The 22,112-nt window shown below is 36.3% G+C and overlaps 1 protein-coding gene across 11 annotated transcripts in view; it reads left to right on the forward strand.

Moving 5' to 3' along the window:
- The window catches only part of PIK3C2G (phosphatidylinositol-4-phosphate 3-kinase catalytic subunit type 2 gamma), a 365,719-nt gene that overhangs the window by 127,028 nt on the left and 216,579 nt on the right, over nucleotides 1–22,112 (forward strand). For 10 of the 11 annotated variants that reach the window (XM_033430304.2, XM_049695083.1, XM_033430307.2 and 7 more), the window contains 2 exons: nucleotides 41–229; nucleotides 16,061–16,154. In XM_033430304.2, the coding sequence (XP_033286195.1) occupies nucleotides 41–229; nucleotides 16,061–16,154 (283 nt within the window). The remainder of the gene's footprint in view (nucleotides 1–40; nucleotides 230–16,060; nucleotides 16,155–22,112) is intronic. The other variant, XM_033430311.2, reaches the window with a different exon arrangement.

A 22,112-nucleotide genomic window follows, 5' to 3' on the forward strand; every position in this document is an offset into this window, starting at 1 on the left:
CAAACTCCAGTAAATTATAGTTTCCAATCTGGTTTTGCAGACTCTCTGAGGAAAAGAGAAGATACTTATGGTTTTATCGCCTCTACTGCAATAATGAAAATTGCTCCCTTCCTTTGGTCCTGGGTAGTGCCCCTGGATGGGATGAAACAACTGTTTCGGAAATGCATACCATTTTGAGAAGATGGAAATTTTCTCACCCTTTGGAGGCACTTGGACTTTTGACTTCCAGGTAAGAATTGCATGACAGGCATGACATTACTAATGAGAAAAATTTGAAGAGAAAAGCTGTAGGACTATATGATTAATTCAATAGCAATTCCGTTTGTTTCCAATTTCAGTAGCTATGAATATTAAATTTAGATAAATGTAAACTATGAATATAAATTTTAAACAAATCTAAACTATAATTGTGTCTTCTGTACTAAACTTGAAGTAGAATTAATGGCCATAGTATCCTAAATGGAGAGTCTACTTGCTGTTACAGAAATAACAACAAAAAAAATTGAATAGGGAAAAATAAAATTCTCTACTTGTCCCCCTCTCAAAAGAAAAGAGTTCTTAAAATTTAAAACAATATCTTTTACTACTGAAACATGCAAAGCCTGGCAAAATACCCTGCTTACAGTAGGTTTTCAGTTAATAAGCCAATGATGATGACAAGAATAAAAGGAAAAGCTATCCCTTAAATATTCTTCAGATCTTCCCTCAGAATAAAATGCATGGGGGTAGGGGATCTGCTGGGGCAATGACGTCATCTTCTAGTTAAGGAGAAGCATGAGGGAACAAGTGTGGTGTCTGGCTCTGGTTTGGGGAAGCAACTCTTCCTTGGCTTCTGTTTCATATTCAAAGCCAAGAAGAGATATTTTAAGTCTGTCTTGATGGCATCAGCTCACTGATGCCATGAAGAAAGTCTGCAATCTCTAGAGTCAGAGAAGAATTGTGACACCCAGTTCTATTCTAAATTCTCTCTCAAGATCCTGATGAAGGAGAAAGGAGGGAGAGAAAGTGACACAAAGGACTTTTCAAAGGATTAATTTAGGTTTATTTTAAAATGTGTGTCTTTTATAAAACTTCTAGCATGGGAAAGGGAGAGAAAGTGTTTTCTTTTTCTATTATTTGTAAGCGTTAATAGGTTCCGCTCAATCTTCCAAGCTCAAAATTTACAAATTATCGGGCTTCCCTGGTGGCGCAGTGGTTGAGAGTCCGCCTGCCGATGCAGGGGACATGGGTTCGTGCCCCGATCCGGGAGATTCCCACATGCCGCGGAGCGGCTAGGCCCGTGAGCCATGGCCGCTGAGCCTGCGCGTCCGGAGCCTGTGCTCCGCAACGGGAGAGGCCACAACAGTGAGAGGCCCGCGTACCACAAAAAGAAAAAAAAAAAGTTACAAATTATCTTAAAATCTTACATGTTTTGTGCCTCTCACATTGAATATTTTTTTCAGTTTTCTGATGTCTTCCATTAATTACTGCATGCCCAGATGCCCACTCTTCCTTGATAGATGATAGATAGATAGATAGATAGATAGATAGATAGACAGATAGATAGATATAGAATTTTTCTTTTAGTTGAGCTTGCAGCTTTTCCCCTTTTTATAAGGCTTCTTATAGGTGGATCCTTCCTTGATCTTGCCAAGTAAAATTGATCACATCTTCCTAGTACAGTGCTTTGTTTCTTTATGAATTACATTTTATTGCAATGTGTTTACATGCAACATGTGAAACATGTAATTTGCCCATATTGGACTGAGAGCTAGTTAAGGCAAAACAGTTCATCATAGTGTTTCTGTTTCTCAAGGGCTTAATAATACCTGGGACATAGTAATTACTCAATATTGACTCAGTCACTCTCAAAAATACATTATGATTATTTATACTACTTTATTTTAATATTTAAATTATATTATTTGAGGGAATCATCAATTATCTTTATTTCCTACATCTCCTTGTACAGGTGAATGAATTAATGAAATAATGCTATGATAAGAAAATCAATTAACAGTTGATTGGTTTCATTGGAATTATTTACAGTTCATACTTGTGTTTCAGGAACTTTCTGGAAAAAAATAAGTTCTCATTTCCACCTTACTCCTAACATCTTTTTCTGATTTAGATAGATAAGAATAGCCAATATCTACAAAAAATTTTTGCTAAATTCTAGTTGTTTTTGGCTCAAGTAAGACTTAGAATATTAGCACAATTATTATTTTGTCATTCCTGAACTGATTAGCTCATAGAAATTTGGCTCAAAATGTGAAGGTTAAAAAAAAAAAGTGAAGGTAACAATTCACAGAGTAAGAGAAGATTTAGCAAATCATATATCCAATAAGGGAATTGTATTCAGAATATATAAATACTCTTACAACTCAATAACAAAACAATAAATAACCCAATTTTTAAATGGTCAGAGGAGGACTTCCCTGGTGGTCCAGTAACTAAGACTCCCACTCCCAATGCAGGGAGCCCGGGTTCGATCCCTGGTCAGGGAACTAGATTCCACATGCCGCAACTAAGAGTTTGCATGCCATAACTAAAACATCCCGCATGCCGCAACAAAGATCCCGCACACGGCAACGAAGATCCCATGTGCTGCAACTAAGACCAGGCGCAGCCAAATAAATAAATATTTTTTTAAATAAATAAATAGTCAGAGGATCCAACATTTCTCCAAAGAATATATACAAATGCCCAGTAAGCACATGAAAAGATGCTCATTAACCACTAGGGAAATATAAATGAAAACCACAATGAGATACCACTTTACACTAACTAGGATAGCTATAATCAAAAAGACAATAAGCATTGGCAAGGATGTGAAGAAATTGCAAATCTCATATATTGCTCAAGGGAATGTAAAATGGGGCAGCCACTTTGGAAAACAATTTGTCAGTTTGTTAAATATTAAACATCAAGTTACCATATGACCCAACAATTCCACTCCTAGTTAATACTCAAGATAAATAAAAAGCAGGTTCACTCAAAAACTCCTACATGAATGTTCAGACCAGCATTATTTATAATAGCCAAAAAGTAGAAACAACTCAAATGGCCATCAGCTAATGAATGGATAGATAAAATGTGGTCTATCCATGCAATGTAGCAGTATTCAACAATAAGGAAGAACAAATATTAATATATGTTACAACATGAATGAACCTTGAAAACATGCTAAGCAAAAGAAGCTAGTCACAAAAGACCACATATTGTATGATCCATATATGAGATGCCCAGAATAGGCAAATGGATAGAGACAGAAAGTAGATTAGAGATCACCTAGGGCTAGAGGAGAGGGAAAATAGGGAATGAGTGCCAATGGATATGAGGTTTCTTTTTGTGATATGGTTCCACAACTCTAGAAACATGCTAAAAATCATTACATTGTACACTCTGAGTGAATTGTACGGTATTTATATCTCTATAAAACTATTTAAAATATTTAAAGAGTAGTTATAAAGGTAAAAACTATGACTATATCTCTAAAGCATAATTTTCTTACGGGACAACTTTCTAAAGTTTCTAAAGCATTAACTGGTGGTTTTTTTTGAGGGGGGGTAACTTATTATTGTTTTATTAAAATGTACCTTGGTCTATTTTAAAGACATTTAAATGTGTTAACTAATATTTTTTGTTAAGTTCATGTAATATTTCTTACAAAAATCTTTGTCAGAATGAAGCCTGTAATACTGATTAGTTTTCTTGCTTATAAAATAAGAGGATTCACTAGATGGACTTCAATATTCTGATTTCTGATAACTAAGCATAATTCTGTTTATAGGAGCCTTCTCTACTTAAAGAGATGCTGAACATCTATTTGATTCACTTAATGTTTTAAATATAAAGATCAGATTTTTACTTAGTGCTCCTTAATACGACCTTGTTTTATTATCTACAATAACCTTAAGGCAAATACTATTATTATTCCAATTTTACCATTGAGGAAACTGAGGCTTACTGGGGTTAAGTTGCCCAACTGATATTAGTAAGTTAAGTAGCTAGAGTTAAATCCAGAGATTTGGAGCTTGCAATCTTAACACTATGACTTACAGCCTTCCTACATAAATACATACTATTTGTTTACATACTAAATATGTAAATAAAACTATCCTAAAGTAGTTTGATTATAGTAAATAGCAGTACTTACTGTCTTATGCTTGGATGTTTCTACTTCACTGTGTAATTGCTTTTTTTCTGAATAACCAGATTTTTAGAGGTTATAGGGACTGGTTTCAAAGTAGAGAGCTGTTTATTAAGCGTCATTCAGGGAACTTAGTAGAAACTGGATTTATTTGCACATTGAACAGTTCCTTATCATGCATCAAAACAGGTCACTGAAAAGGTTGGAGTATTTCCATTGTACTTATCCTATGACTCCCACTCTCAGTTTAACTGAACTATTAAAAAACTTGAGGACAAGCTGTTTCCAGAAATGAACCTTTCAACTTCTCTAAATTCAAAAGCTGACTTCTCTGAGAACAAACAGTTTATGCTTGTTAAGTGAGTTGTCAGGGTGAGTTCTTCAGAGGTCTGTATTTTTTCTCCTTTGAATAGTCTTATTTTTTCAATGGCTTAACCTCCTGAGAACTGGTGTGCTCCATTTCTAGCTTGGAAAATTTTTGCTATTGTTGATTACTTAATCCTGTTTGAAGGTTCACCACCTCCTTTTGGCTTATTTTTAGCCAGAGACATGTTGAGATTTGATTTAGCTCGTGTGGGCCATAGGGTGTTAATATTTCCATGACTGAGTGTTAGCAGTGTGTTTACCAGGTACTGATACTTTCATTAGAGAAGGCAGTACTGTCAGAATACCAGAGACCAAGGGCTAAGGTCTGTAGTTCTTGGCAGATGGTTGCTGTTTTCTTGAACCCTGGTGCACAGGTGCAACTATTCAACTGCTAATAATAAGCAGAAATTACCCAAGGAATTAGAAGGCAGTTCAAGGGAGGTATTCATTTAAAAATAGTAACTCTAAATTGGCATCAGAGGATTACATCAGAAGCTTAAATAAAAATTTGACAAGGTACCAGAACTTGCCATCCTACATGATGTGAAATTATTGTTTTGCAGGAAAAAGAGCAATACTTAATAGGCAGTGCCTTAGCTTTCAAAATCAGTTTCCTTGGAAAAATGTTCCACAAAAATGTTTGCACCAAACCACTATATTCTTTATTGTAGAGATTAATTAATGTATGATAAAGCCATTCTTAACTAGCATTGTAAGCAGGCAGAGTAGACTATGGAAAAGGTAGACAGTTATAACTTCCACATCTGACTAAGTAATCAAGTGATGGATGATGGTGTATCCTTTCTGTTTATTTATTGAGCAAAAATATGTGTACATGGAAATGGGCATGCAATGAATCAAAGAAGCCGAATAGGTCATAATGACTGTCTCTAAACAGTTTAGAGGGAAAGACTCAAACTGAAGATCACACAATATACTCTATACTATAATCAAAGTATTAAGTGCTGTATGCCCCCAAGGAAGAGAGAGGTAAATTCTCTCAAGGAAAGTAAGAAAAGTTTCACAAAGCAATTAAATTCTGACTTGAAACATTCATAGGAATTTCCTGAATGGAGAAAAGAGAAAATGGCATTCTAGGAAGAAAGACTAGCATGGTCACAGTTATGGAGGTTCAGAGAATAGTAATTTAATACAATATTAGAAGGGAATTGTACTGGGAGACAAGGTTGAAAAGAGTGGTTCAGTTTAGGTCGTTTGGGGCCTCATGAGTCAGGTAATTACTAGGAACTAACTTTACAGCAGCCCATGGAATTTTAAGAATGGGAGTCATACAATCAGATTTATTTTATACAGGGATAATTCTGTGAATTATTGTGAAGGGCGGACTGAAAAAAGAATAGAATAAGAGCAAGGATATTAGATAGATGCAAGTATTGAAATAGTCTACTTGAAAAATAGTCTGGGCCTGATCAAGGCATCAGTAGAAATTTACAGAACAGATCTGAGAAACATTTCAGAGGAAAGTGAAAAAGAGAGAGGAAATAAGGAAGACTTGGAGCTTTCTGATTTGGGTAAATGATAAATAATTACATCATTAACCAAGACAAGAATTATAGAGGAAAGAGCAGATTTGGGTAGTGAAGTTGGATGCCATACTTCAAGGCCTTGAAGAGGAAATGGAGAAAAATAAATTGTGCCTCTTGGAATAGGATTGCTAGTAAAGGCAAGAAGATCACTAAAGTTGGAGGAGGTAAGAAAATGATTTTGATGTTTGGGGTTCATATGTTTGTTGAAATAAAAGAGCTTCAAGCATGTTTAAAAACTGAGATGAAAGATGCATGAAGGGAAGATCAGAAAACAGGGATGGGTGAACTGACAAAATGAGATGGCACCGACAGCCAACAACCTGGACCAAAAATGCAAATGGGAATTTTATCAAGGAGAGGAAGAGAGTAACTTGTTCCTCTCAGTTGGGAGGGAAGGAAAAATATGAATATGATTTTAGATAACTATGGATATGGAAGAGAAAAATGTGAAAGTTTCAGTATTCTCCATGAAGGGAGAGTCAAGGTAATATACTAAAAATGAAAAACATAGACGTGCATAAACCCAAAGATATGTATCTTGCCTTTGTGTACTTTTGAAGAGTTTCTGGAGTTGCTTCCATATTTCATGGTTGGTAATATAAGCTTTGAAATCAAACATATCTGTCTCTGCCACTTATTACTTGAATGACCTTGGACAAGTTTTGGGAGTAATAAGCATCATGTACCTTGCAGGATAAAGTACTTATGAGAGCTTTCAGTACATGCTGCCAGTCATTCTTATTGTCATTATCCTCTTTATCATAACTATACTTTTTTTTTTTTTTTTTTGCGATACGCAGGCCTCTGACTTTCGTGGTCTCTCCCGTTGCGGAGCACAGGCTCCGGACGTGCAGGCTCAGCGGCCATGGCTCATGGGCGCAGCTGCTCCGCAGCACGTGAGATCTTCCCAAACCGGGGCACGAACCCATGTCCCCTGCATAGGCAGGTGGACTCTCAACCACTGCGCCACCAGGGAAGCCCCATAACTATACTTTTAAGAGAGTTCAGAGTTTTCAGATTTTTTTCAGTGCCACATTGTAAATATCAATAAATTCATGGGAACAATTTCATTTATAGTAAGCTTCAGTAAGCTTAAATTCACTTGTCAAAATGTATATGTTAAAAGTTAGCAACTTAATAAATATTTGACAATGGAATAATGACTTATAGCTTACTTATTAAGCTCTTTTACAGTATGTTATGTGATTCGGCCTATAAAACAATCTCTTTAATATTGTTACCAACATCTACAAATTCCATTTTACTGATCCCCATTTTACAGTTGAAGAAATTGAAACCCAATTTGTCTATTCATTCACTCAATAGGTACTTACTGATGGCCTACTTATGCTTGGCCCTGAAGCAAGCATATTAAGCAAAAAGATACATAATCTTGCCTTTATGGAGTTGTAGTCTACTGGAGGTGGGGAGAAATAGGCCACTACCAAATTATAAATGTAAAATAACAGGTGTTATAACAGCTCTGAGTGAAAAGCACATGGTTCCATGATAACATAAAGGACCCAAATCTTTTCTCCAGAGTGGGAAAATTCTTCCCTGAGGAAGTTATGTTTGATTTCAGATCAAAGATGAGTGGGAATGAATTGGTGAAAAAGGAGAGTAAGAGAAGAGCTTCCTGGGAAGAGGGAATCTATGAAATGCGGAAACTGTGTTTAAGAAACGGGAAGAGAGCCAGTGTGCCTGGAATCCAGGGAAGGAGTGTGTGATATAAGATGAACAGATATGTTCAGATGGAACTAGAAGATCATGTTAAGGTCTTCTAAACAGAACCATGTTAAGCAACTTGGTCTTTATTCTGATAGCAACAGGAAGGCCATAAATGATTTTCAGTGAGAGAATATTTTGAATTGATCTTCATCTTTCAAAGATTCCTCTGGTTTCTGAGTGAAGCATGGATTTGGTGAGGGAAGCAAAAGTAGATGAGAGAAGATGAGATAGGGAGCTATAGAAGTAGTCCAGGTGTCAGAGAATGGCAAGTCAGCCTTAGAAGGTGGTGGTGGTGACATAATAAAATGAAGAGAATCAGAACATTTAGAAGTAAAAATGACAGGATTGAATGGGGAAGAGTAGTGAAAAAGAGGGGTATCAAGGATTACTTTTTAGGTTTCTGTCTTATGTAAGTAGGAGGATAATAGAAGCATTCCCTAAGATGGGGCACGCTGGGTGACAAACAGATTATAGAAGAACAAGAACACTGCAGTTCAGGGTTTGTATGTTGGCTTTGAGGTGTGCTTGAGATGACTGGTTGTGGTTCAACAAAGATATCTAAGCTAGAGACCCTGATCTGGAAATCATCCAGAGAAGAATGTGAATTAAGTCAAGGGTGCAGATAAATTTGTTTAGAGAGAGAGGGCATAAGATAAGAAGAACCTTTATATTTAGATTCAAAATCCCTATGTTTTTTCTTAACATAATGCTGCTTTTGCATGTAAAGTCTAATGCATCCAAACACAAAATCTCTCCATTGTGCTTTCAATACACCACTTGCTTAAAATAGGACCTTTCTAAGCTTGTCTATAAGTAAAATCAAAATGCATTCATAAAGAGGAACAAAAGCAATAACTACTCTTTAATTTTAAATAATAATTTTAATTAATACCATGACTATATAGTTAATTCTCAATATCCATGCATAAGTCCATAGACTATCCAGGAACTGTCTGTACAGTTCCTATGTCCCTTTGGGCCTATGATTCATTCTTATTCCTTTTGGTTCATGACTAGACCAATGCCCCGATCCAAACAGACAAATTACACTGCTCACTATTATATGTCTCTTTGATCCATTTAGAATGAAATAAAATTTAAAATACACCCAAATTAGTCTTGTGTGTATCATGTAAGCATATATGATAATATCTAGTCAAAAGATTAGAAGGCCTTGCTAGAAAAACTGGCCTAGTATTCTGGATATTTGGAGTCTAGTTGCAGTGTCACCATGAATGACCTTAGGAAAACAGCTCAAACTCTCTGAGTTTCAGTTTCTTCATCTGTACAATCAGGAGGTTGAACCAGGTCTCCAAGTTTCCTTGAATTCTAATATTTTGTAATCATGTGAAAATTTTTGAAGGAACATGAGTTATTCAGTAGATAGAAGTTGACAATCATCTTAAAGAAGCCTTATTCACCATTTTTCCCAGAAAAAAATTTCTTCTGTCACGTCTGATTGTTTTTTGAAAATAGCAAAGATATTCATATTGACATTTTTCTTCCAAGTTGATGCTGAGTGTGTCATCAGACTCAAAACCTGTTGGAAAAACTGTTCTGTACTTCTGATGGTTTTCTAATTCTAACCTGACATTGGGGCTTTTAACTGTGAATAGCCTCATGGCATTATGCCTGAATTCTTAGTGTGTTTTCAGAAGTCTGACATTTCTGTTACACTTAAATTTGACCTCAGATTTCTTTGCTTTTCAGTTTACTCCAAGCTGCTTTTTTTAAAGGTCATTTGTTACTTTGCATTTGGCTTTCACCCATCACTTCAAAAGTTCTTTGAGTAAGGTATTGACCCTATATCGTTTTTCAAACTAGAAAAAGAAGAACAAAAGAGAAAAAGAAAGAAAATAAGAAAAAAGTAGAAATGACAAAATAACAAGTCAAATGGAAAAAATTGAAAGATGTATTTTTCTGTTGAAATTTCACCTCACAATTCCACTGGTCCTGTTGAAGCTTGTCTGAATCCTTTGTGATATTCCTATAGGCCTCTGAGATGAGAGAAATTATAAATGTTTGAGGGAAAAGAGGGGGAATGACAATTCCCAAGTCAGATGACTGCAAAGCCAATTATTCATTCAGGGAAGACATAGGTTGATGTGCTGCTGTCTTAGAAACAGGGCACAAGTGCCGATTCCTTGACTTATGGCCCCACTACAATAACACATGCCAAAACTATGTTGTATATCCAAAGTTTTCAAAGTGATGTCTATAGTCCTAAGGATGTTTACAGCGATGTCACAGATCGAAATTATTTCCATAATAATTCTAAGATGTCATTTCTCTTTGTCACACTCATTCACTCATGAGTGTAGGGAGGGATTTTCCATAGACTACATGACATGCGATATTGCAACAAAGTTAACACTGAAGCAGATAGAGAATTCAGCTGTCTTCCATTAAGCCAGACATTAGAGACAAAAATGTTAAACAGGATCATTCTTCTCACTAAATTTTTTCTTTGTGAAAATATAGACATATTTCATAGAAACATAGTGTTCATCTTAGCCAGTAATGGGTTTATTAATGTCATATAAAATGAATTGGTAAATATTTCTTAAATGTCCTGGTTTTATTTCTAATTGGTTATTGTTGATAGACATAACTCACATAAACAAAAACTCTTTGGAATCTTCCATAATTTTTAAGAGTGTAAAAGGGTCCGGATACCAAAAAATAAATTGTAGAATTTTTATTGTACAGCAGATTCTAACCACTGGTCAGTTTCTGCTTCTACCTTGAGCCAAAAAATTACCTAAATACTTGGTACTCTTCCTTTCCTGCCCATGTAAAGCTTCAATTCCAACTTATTTCTCTGCTTGACTTTAAACTTTGTGTTTACCCTACATTGTTGGCAAAATATAGAGTTGATATTTCACTGAAGTTTCTTTGAAAAATGTTTATCTTGAAGTTGTTTTAATTTTACTTAATTTTTCACATTTTGAGGGGTTTTGCCACGTCTTAGATTCTTTCTATCAACTTTTACAGTCAGTCTTCAAGGATTATTTTTTCTTTGTGTCCAAATGTCCTCATTGGACAGTAAGCTATTTTTAGGTAATTCCTTAACAATTACCATACACAGTTATATTTACCTTAGCTATGGTATCTTGTCCTTTTAGAAATCCCAGGGATGCAATTGTTAGCTCAATTCGGAAGTAACTAAACCCTGAATATATAGAATCACTGCTCACGAAACTCATGTAAAACTGAATAGTAAGCCAGTCTTGATGTTTTTGCTTTTGACCACAATTGTTTTTTTGCTCCTCTATTCAGAGATGCTTGGGAAACTAAATTAGATAGCGTAAAGTTACTTAAATGGACATTTAAAAAATTATGAATAACCTTAAATAAGTGATTATTTCACTGGACTCTTCTTATGCCTAATTTTTTAAAATTTCATAATAAATGAAAATTTGTTTCACCTTACACAATCTCCTCCCCAACAAGTAATGGAATTTTACTGATCTTGTATCCTTTTAATACCTCAAAACAGATAGATCTCCATTTATTACATTTTAAATTATTTTCTTATTGATTATAAGGAAGTTTCTTATAAATATAAACAAGGACCTAATTGACATAAGCCTGATGAATCTTCTAACGGGACTTTCGTTTATTCCCCAGACTCAAGGTGTTATGTCCATGCCTACAGTAATTAGTCATCCCAAGGTTAGCAGGGTCACTAGAGAGTGGCTCTGGTTTATTATCAGTAAAAATTATACTTATTTTTCAAGCAAATCAGGTCATTGGAAAGTACAACAACCTAGCTTGTTGAAAATTCAAAATAGGTTGCATTCTTCTGATACATATGACATTTCAGTGTGTAAATATCACACCACAATCAGAGAACTAATGTGGGTAGCCCTCACCTCATTGAGGAGCGAGTTACTGAGCATGAAATGCCAACAACTATATCCCCAAAGATTAAATAGTTTCAGACAACATCACAGGAAAGAAATGCCAGGATTTGTGGAACATGTTTGTCCATTGATCTGTGGCTAAGTTCATGGCCCTGAAAAGGTATTAAGCATAAATTCTCCAGAGGCACAGATCCCTATTTGGGCCTATCATGTTATTCTCAATCAACTACAAGATATGAGGCTTGTTCTTTTACTCAACAATGTGCACTCTTAAAAGGACATGTGATTTGGATCTTTTTTCTAGTGGTAATATATTTGCAATTATTAATATATTTTCATAGTTAATTGAATGAGACTTGCTTTAAAAATTATTACTTTTTTAGTAACCAATAGAACTTTCATATAGAAAACTTGAAAACCTAAGCATAAAAAAGAAAACTAAAGTCATCCATGACATTTCCATCCAGAAATTTGGTATTCATATTTTGATCCTTCCTTTTCCATCTTTCTTGTTAAGCATATGGAAAAATGCACGCATTTTTCTAAATGGTATTATACTGCACAAATTGCACAATTTTTTCAAAATATTCTATTATTAAATCTTATTTTAATATTTTAATGACAGCATGTATTTTATCATATGGTCATAGCACATTTAACTTAACTGCTTATTTTTAGAAATTTATATTATTTCCAATTTTGTTTGCATACATATATCCTCACACACACCTTTGATTATTTTCTTAGGAAAAATTCCCAAAGTAGAATTGCTAGATCCAGGAGTAAGCACATTTTAAAGATTCTTTTTAAATACATGTTCCCGTATATTGCCAGCAATATATGAAAGAGTCCATTTCCCAGGAACTTCACCAACACTGCCAGCGTCTCTTTTAATGTGGCCAACTCTTCCTAAAATAGTCAAATTCAAGTTATATTTGGATATGTTTTAATGTCGTTAGGTCTTAGCCACATCTCAATATGTCTTGTGGTTCATTTCTTGGCAATTTCTCTTCCAATTTCTTCCTGAACTTCAAGCAACAGTAATGAATAAAAAGAGACATTCCTTTCTATGAAGGTGCAAAAACATTCTTCCCAGCATTTGCACATGTTAATACAATATATAATTTTCCTTTTGGACTATACTATACAAATATTACTAGATTTTTGTTCTCCTGTTCCTGAGGAGGCTGAAAAAAGAGAAAATAAACCCTTCTTTTCCATTACCTTCAGATTTGTTTTTCTCTTACTGTTTGAGAGGAAAAAAAAATCTGGAATTTGTATGAGTGGTGTTTGTGGAATTAAGCCTATTGCTACCAATGTAAATTATCTCAGAGCACAAGAAATAAGATGGGCTCCATAGTATGATTTTCTTCATTATTATCTTCACGGCCAATGCATTTTTATTAATCACTCAACATGTATGGAGCATGGTGCTAAATTCTAGAAATAAAAAAAAGGAGATAGAACAATGTTTATCTTCAGTTTATATATTCACTAGCTGAGGAATGAAGATACATATATATAAAATGATAAATCCTAATACACAGTAGCATATCCTAATTGCCCAGTGGATTTAACCACTCAAGGCCCTTGGAGTTCAGAGAAGTGATTGCTAAAGATTGGCATAGTGGCCTTCAAGGGGATTTGATCCACATTTTGAAGGAGGACTAAGACTTTAAGAAGAGAAGGGAGGGTATTCCAAGCAGAGGTTACAGTGCTCACAAAGGTGAGAATGAGCATAGCATTTTCAAAATAAAAATAACATACAATGAGCCAGAGCAGTTTATTCAGTATTACAGTAGTAGAAAGATCTGGAGTGTTCAGCCAGCCTTGAATATTTAAATGAATAGTATGGGCCTGAGAGATCCTTTGAAAACAGAAAACCATTTAATGGTTTATGAGAAATGAACTTACAAAATAATTCAGGAAATTTTATAAGGTATTGCTATGAAAAATGCTAATACCAGCATGAGATAATTATGGCCTAGCATAGACAGTTGCAGAAGAAATTGAAACAAGTGTAGATGCTAGAGCCATTGGGATAGAAAAATCAACAGAACTTGGCAACTGATGAGATATAAAGAAAAGAGACTACTAGGAATTCCACAAATGCATTCAGTTATGCTTGAACTAGGGATATAAATGATTGAGCCTATCCTCAACCATGTGTATAGAATCCCATAGAGAAGGGTGTGATGAACTCAACAGGGGGCTAGAAAGTGGCTGGGACAGCTTCACTGGTAAATTGATGCTTGAGCTTTGACTTCAAGGATGAATAGAATTTCACCAGATGGAAAGGGGGAAAAATTAAATGAAGAGGGCAAAGAGGGAGAAAATATAACCATTAAAATTTAAGACCTACATGACTGGAGAAAGGTGATAACACAGACTGCAAGACAGAAGTCTGATAGTAGAGATGTTTTAGGTGGAATGATAATTAATTCAGTTTAGACATTTCTCAAATATGTGGAGAGTGTCCACCTATCTAGAGGCAATGCAGACACATATATGAATGAAACAGGCAGAATTTTTCTACTTTCAGAGTGTTTACCTTCTAGTGTTTGGAAATAAATACATAATTACCAGTATAATGTTCACCAAAGGTTTTTGTTTTGTTGTGATGTTTGTTTTCTATTTTTCCTTCTTGTCATTCACACCAATAAGATAAAATAGGCACACAGGAAAGCATGGATGACTAGTATCAGACCTAAGTCATCACTTAGGCAACAAAATATACCAACTAACTATTCCCTCTAAGACTTCAAACTGTTCTCAAACTGACCTTGACATCTACAAGCCACAGACAAATGGTTTAATAATTGAGAATAATAAGTTAGTCAATCACATTTCATTAGGGGAAAATAAAGTCTTAGTGTGCTAAAACAAGCTGACCTTCTTCCAGCTTTGCATTTTTATTACACCATTTCTACTCTCCATCTGTGCTTAATGCTATGCCAGGATCTTCTGACCTTAGCGGTACTTCTTGAGATGTGCCTGGACTACATTCTCACTAGATCTTATTGCTTGAATGTTCATAAGGAGAAAATTATTGGAAAAGTATTTGCAGGTCAGAAATAAGGGTTTTGGATGACTAACCTTGGAAGTGAAATTCTTGTTGCAATTAAAATGCTCAGTTTAAATGAAGAAAAAATATGTAACCTGTTTAAGCAGTGCATTTCAAACTGCTATCAAGGACAGTTGGGAGATACTGAGTAATGCCATTTTTTCCTTTACACTGTAGCTGCATAGTATTCATTTCACCCTTCAGTAACCTGACATGTTGAAAAGAGACTGGGCCTTGGAGACTTTAAAATTTTCTGACCTCCACAGTATTGAGAGCCAGTCTTTAGAGCTCTCACCTGACTGGTTGAAAAGCATTTTGTTTGTTCCCATACAAAAGGATTTGGGGACTTTGTTCATTCATGTCTTTGTTTTTAAGTGAATTACTATAAAAAGTTTCCTTCAAGTTTTAAATTATACATACTAATTTTTTAAGACTTGTTTAAAATTAATTGGTCTTATCAATACCCTTGTTATATCTACTAATCTACATACTAAGTATGGTGTCAAAGTTGTATCTCGGCACTTCCCAGGAGCTAGAGATAATTGAATCTACTTCTACTGATGGAGCAAGAGAATGGCAATCAGAGGAGCCCATCGGAGGAGCACAGTCGTCCCTCAGTATCCTCAGGAGATTAGTTCCAGGACCTCTGCAGATACCAAAACGCAGAAGCTTAAGTCCCTTACTTAAAATGGTGTAGTACAGTCAACCCTATGTACCCACAGATGAGCAACCTGCCAATATGAAGAGCGACTACAGGGTTTCAAATGCTAACTAAATTTAGTTCAGTAACAAACTTTTATTGTGTCTGATTGGTGCTAAATCTTACAACAGGCATTTGCAGTCCAAAAATGAGTAAGGCATAGTTACCCTCAGGAACTTAACAGTCTAGTAAGATTTAGCTGTATTAAGTTATTTGTGCTTATTTATTGTAAGATACTTTAGATTTCTGGTTTTCATTATCATCTGGCCAAAACTCATTTAAATATACCATATCTCATTTTTAATCATATATGCCATCAGGTCTCCAGCTGGTAATAATTTACTTAAATATATGGCTAAATAATAAGCAAAAATTTTCATATATTTTAGAAAATATCTTTTATATTCTATAGTCCACATTTTATAGGCAGGAAAGCTGGCAGGGATCTGAAAGTCAAAACAACTTTCTACTGCAGTTCATAGGAGAGTACAGACTATGAAAAAAGAATGATTATTTGGTGCTAATGAACAACTTAATTGATTGTGAGATTATTTATCTAATGCATTGGAGGTGAAATTAATTCTCTGTTTTCTTGATATTTCTCATGCATTATTTTATACTGTTAACAGCTTAATAGATATATTTACTTTGTATTAGTTTTCCAGATCAAGAAATCCGTAAAGTTGCAGTTCAACAGTTAGACAACCTCTTGAATGATGAACTACTGGAATATCTTCCACAGCTAGTTCAGGTAAGAACAGCAAAGTTGCCAAGGGACTCCAGGATTTTAACCAATAATTCTCTAAAACAGTTCCCAGTGAATCAACAATAGACTACATAAAAGTGATAATTGCAATTTGGCCAGCCAGGGGGCTAAAAAATTATAGCTCATATGTCAATATGGGTACTGCAGACATTCTCTAGCCAAAATTGGTTACAGTTACAAAAAAGGTATATAAAAGCCAAAAGGGAAAATTTTTAGAAAATGACTTCACTTATTAATTAGAACAGGAAAAAAATAGAAATGCTTGTGATGAAATACTTGTATCCAACTGTATATATAAAACAATAAAAAATTAACCAAATAAATATTATATAGAAAATAGTCATTTACTAGGCATCTGCTCATAATATTTTTCTTGCTTTTCCCATATTCTAATATTAATTGTAGATTTTATAAAAGTAGTTTCTAATAACCAAATTCTGCTGCCAGATAGTACACTTTTATGACATCAAATATCACAATATTGGAGTAATTTTGGAAAATAATATAAATTTATTTAGAAATATGATCAAGGATGGATTTAGTCTGAATATGTTGAAATATAAACAATTACACAAATGGTCATGTATTGATATATGATTGAATATCCAAAATATAAGCAATGATTTGTTTTCTAAGTTAACTGTATACTGAATGCTGAATAGGCCTAAAATAGTGGTCTTTATGTTTTTCTTTTGTCTTGCTTTTTAACACAGGTATTTTCTTATCTGAAATGTCAGGTTGTAGTTACAAGCTATTTTAAATGCCAGGTGCCTCAGGTTTTGAATTTAAGACAGGAGACCCTAAGACTGAAGTGGGGAGCTTCTATGAATAGACTTGAATACCATGTTACTTTACAAACAGAATATGCACTTCTCTAAAGGCCTCCTAAAGAGAGAGCTGGTTTAGAAATATATATACCATAGAGTTGCTTCTGCCACTCCTTATAGTTGTGACTTCCCTAGGCTTGCCAGGATAGTGTAGTGAAAATGAAGATTAATGCAACTTGCAGGAACACTATTCATCTCATGCCTCATGAATATGGGCAACCTGCTATATCTAACCCAACTCAAAAAAGTAAGTTTTTACAACAGTTTATATAGATTAAATCCATTTGAAGACCCCAATCTGAATCAATAACACTTGGCACCAGGAATGTCGCTGAGAGCCATATGCCTGTAAATGCAAATTCGTAGACAAGATGCACAAAGGATCCAACATAGCAAATACACAGAGATAAAGATGAGTAGCGTTGCAACTATTCCCTAATTAAAAATGATGATTATAAACTCATGTGAGATGGAAAGAAATCTAAAATGTGACTGGAAAATAAATGAAAGTTGGAAAGAATTTTCAAAACATTCATTGTGGGGTTTGCCCTTACACTTCAGTGCTCCACCCTGACATTAAAACTTTCCAAGACATGGGAGGCCTTCAAGATGGTGGAAGAGTAAGACGTAGAGATCACCTTCCTCCCCACAAATATATCAGAAATACATCTACATGTGGAACAACTCCTACAGAACACCTACTGAACGCTGGCAGAAGACATCAGACTTCCCAAAAGGCAAGAAACTGGGTAGGGCCAAAGAAAAAAGAAAAAACAGAGACAAAAGAATATGGATGGGACCTGCACCTATGGAAGGGAGCTGTGAAGGAGGAAAAGATTCCACACACTAGGAAGCCCCTTCACTGGCAGAGACGGGGTGTGGCAGGAGGGAAACTTCAGAGCCACGGAGGAGAGCGCAGCCACAGGGGTGTGAAAGGCAAAGTGGAGAGATTCCCGCCCAGAGGATCGGTGCTGACCAGCACTCACCAGCCTGAGAGGCTTGTCTGCTCACCCGCTGGGGCAGGCGGGGCTGGGAGCTGAGGCTCAGGCTTCGGAGGTCGGATCCCAGGGAGAGGACTGGGGCTGGCTGCGTGAACACAGTGTGAAGGGGGCTAGTGCACCACAGCTAGCTGGGAGGGAGTCCGGGGGAAAGTCCGGAACTGCTGAAGAGGCTAGAGACCACTGTTTCGGGGTGCATGAGGAGAGGGGATTCAGAGCACCGCCTAAACGAGCTCCAGAGATGGTTGCGAGCCGTAGCTATTTGTGCGGACACCAGAGACGGGCATGAAACGCTAAGGCTGCTGCTGCAGCCACCAAGAAGCCTGTGTGCAAACACAGGTCACTATCCACACCTCCCCTCCCAGGAGCCTGTGCAACCTGCCACTGCGAGGGTCCCGTGATCCAGGGACAACTTCCCCTGGAGAACACATGGAGCCTCAGGCTGGTGCAACGTCACACTGGCCTCTGACGTCGCAGGCTCCCCCCGCATTCCATACCCCTCCCTCCCCCTGGCCTGAGTGAGCCAGAGCCCCTGAATCAGCTGCTCCTTTAACCCCGTCCTGTCTGAGCAAAGAACAGATGCCCTCAGGCGACCTACATGCAGAGGCGGGGCTAAATCCAAAGCTGAACCCCAGGAGCTGTGCGAACAAAGAAGAGAAAGGGAAATCTCTCCCGGAAGCCTCAGGAGCAGCAGATTAAATCACCACAATCAACTTGATGTACACTGCATCTCTGGACTGCCTGAAGAGACAACGAATCATCCCAGAATTGTGGTAGTGGACTATGGGAACAGCAATATATATATTTTTTTCCTTATTCTCTTTTTGTGAGTGTGTATGTGTATGCTACTTTGTGTGATTTTGTCTGTATAGCTTTGCTTTTACCATTTGTCCTAGGGTTCTGTCTGTCCTTTATTTTTTTTAATTACTTTACAATTTTTTTATTTTAAAAAATTAATTTTTATTTGGTACTTTAATAAATTTATTTTATTATATTTTTCTTTCTTTCTTTTTTTCTCCCTTTTCTTCTGAGCCATTTGGCTGACAGGGTCTTGGTGCTCCGGCCAGCTGTCAGCCATGTGCCTCTAAGGTGGGAGAGCAGAGTTCAGTACATTGGTCCACCAGAGACCTCCCAGCTCCACATAATATCAAATCGTGAAAGCTCTCCCAGAGATCTCCATCTCAACGCCAAGACCCAGCTCCACTCAACGACCAGCAAACTACAGTGCTGGAAAACCTATGCCAAAAAACTAGCAAGACAGGAACACAACACCACCCATTAGCAGAGAGGCTGCCTATAATCAGAATAAGGTCACAGACACCCCAAAACACACCATCAGATGCAAGCCTGCCCACCAGAAACACAAGATCCAGCCTCATCCACCAGAACACAGGCACTAGTCCCCTCCACCAGGAAGCCTACACGATCCACTGAACCAACCTTAGCCACTGGGGACAGATATCAAAAACAAGGGGAACTACAGACCTGCAGCCTCTGAAAAGGAGACCCCAAACACAGTAAGTTAAGCACAATGACAAGATAGAGAAACACACAGCAGATGAAGGAGCAAGGTAAAAACCCTCCAGACCAAACAAATGAAGAGCAAATATGCAGTCTATGTGAAAAAGGATTCAGAATAATGATAGTAAAGATGATCCAAAATCTTGGAAATAGAATGGAGAAAATACAAGAAACGTTTAACAAGGACCTATAACAACTAAGAGAAAAACAAACAATGATGAACAACACAATAAATGAAATTAAAAGTTCTCTAGAAGGAATCAATAGAAGAATAACTGAGGCAGAAGAACAGATAAGTGACTGGGAAGATGAAAGAGTGGAAATAACTACTGCAGAGCAGAATAAAGAAAAAAGAATGAAAAGAATTGAGGACAGTCTCAGAGACTTCTGGGACAACATTAAACACATGAACATTCCAAGTATAGGGGTCCCAGAAGCAGAAGAGAAAAAGAAAGGGACTGAGAAAATACTTGAAGAGATTACAGTTGAAAAATTCCCTAATATGGAAAGGAAATAATTAATCAAGTCCAGGGAGCACAGAGAGTCCCATACAGGATAAATCCAAGGAGAAACATGCCAAGACATATTAATTACACTATCAAAAATTAAATGCAGGTGCTCCCCTCTTCCCTGGTGGCGCAGTGGTTGAGAGTCTGCCTGCCGATGCAGAGGACATGGGTTCATGCCCCAGTCCGGGAAGGTCCCACATGCCACGGAGTGGCTGGGCTCGTGAGCCATGGCCACTGCGCCTGCGTGTTCGGAGCCTATACTCCGCAACGGGAGAGGCCACAACAGTGAGAGTCCCACGTACCGCAAAAAAAAATTAAATGCAAAGAAAAAATATTAAAAGCAAAAGCAGCAAGGGAAAAACAACAAATAACATACAAGGGAATCCACATAAGGTTAACAGTTGGTCTTTCAGGAGAAACTCTGCAAGCCAGAATGGAGTGGCAGGAAATATTTAAAGTGATGAAAGGGAAAAACCTATAACCAAGATTACTCTGCCCAGCAAGGATCTCATTCAGATTTGATAGAGAAATTAAAACCTTTACAGAGAAGCAAAAGCTAAGAGAATTCATACCACCACACCAGCTTTACAACAAATGCTAAAGGAACTTCTCTAGTCAAGAAACACAAGAGAAGGAAAAGATCTACAATAAAAAACCTAAAACAATTATGATAATGGTAATAGGAAAATACATATCGATAATTACCTTAAATGTAAATGGATAAAATGCTCCAACCAAAAGACACAGACTGGCTGAATGGATACAAAAACAAGACCCATATTTATGCTGTCTACAAGAGACACACTGAAGACCTAGGGACACAAACAGACTGAAAGTGAGGAATGGAAAAAGATATTCCATGCCAATGGAAACCAAAGAAAGCTGGAGTAGCAATTCTCATATCAAACAAAATAGGCTTTAAAATAAAGGCTATTACAAGAGACAAAGAGGGACTCTACATAATGATCAAAGGATCAATCCAAGAAGAAGATATAACAACTGTAAATATTTATGCACCCAACATAGGAGCACCTCAATACCTAAGTCAAATGCTAACAGCAATAAAAGGGGAAATCGATAGTAACACAATACTAGTAGGGGGCTTTAACACCCAACTTTCACCAATGAAGAGATCATCCAAAATGAACATAAAAAAGGAAAGACAAGCTTTAAATGATACACTTAACAAGATGGAATTAATTGATATTTATAGGACATTCCATCTCAAAACGACAGAATACACTTTTTTCTCAAGTGCTCATGGAACAGTCTCCAGGATAGATCATATCTTGGGTCACAAATCAAACCTTGGTAAGTTTAAGAAAATTGAAATCGTATCAAGTATCTTTTCTGACCACAACGCTATGAGACTAGATATCAATTACAGGAAAAAAAAATCTATAAAAATTACTAACACATGGAGGCTAAACAATACACTACTTAATAACCAAGAGATCATTGAACAAACCTAAGAGGAAATCAGAAAATACCCAGAAACAAATGACAATGAAAACACGATGACACCAAACCTATGGGATGCAGCAAAAGCAATTCTAAGAGGGAAGTTTATAGCAATACAATCATACCTCAAGAAACAAGAAACATCTCAAATAAACAAGCTAACCTTACACCTAAAGCAATTAGAGAAAGAAGAAGAAAAAAACCACAAAGTTAGCAGAAGGAAAGAAATCATAAAGATCAGGTCAGAAAGAAATGATAAAGAAATGAAGGAAACGATAGCAAAGATCAATAAAACTAAAAGCTGGTTCTTTGAGAAGATAATTGAAATTGAAAAACTATTAGCCAGACTCATCAAGAATAAAGGAGAAGACTCAAATCAACAGAATTAGAAATGAAAAAGGAGAAGTAACAACTGACACTGCAGAAATACAAAGGATCATGAGAGATTACTACAAGCAACTATATGCCAATAAAATGGACAACCTGGAAATAATGGACAAATTCTTAGAAAAGCACAACCTTCTGAGACTGAACCAGGAAGAAATAGAAAATATAAATAGACCAATCACAAGCACTGAAATTGAGACTGTGATTAAAAATCTTCCAACAAACAAAAGCCCAGGACCA

This window comes from Orcinus orca, chromosome 11 (genome assembly GCF_937001465.1).
Source record: "Orcinus orca chromosome 11, mOrcOrc1.1, whole genome shotgun sequence".
Classification (NCBI taxonomy): domain Eukaryota; kingdom Metazoa; phylum Chordata; class Mammalia; order Artiodactyla; family Delphinidae; genus Orcinus; species Orcinus orca.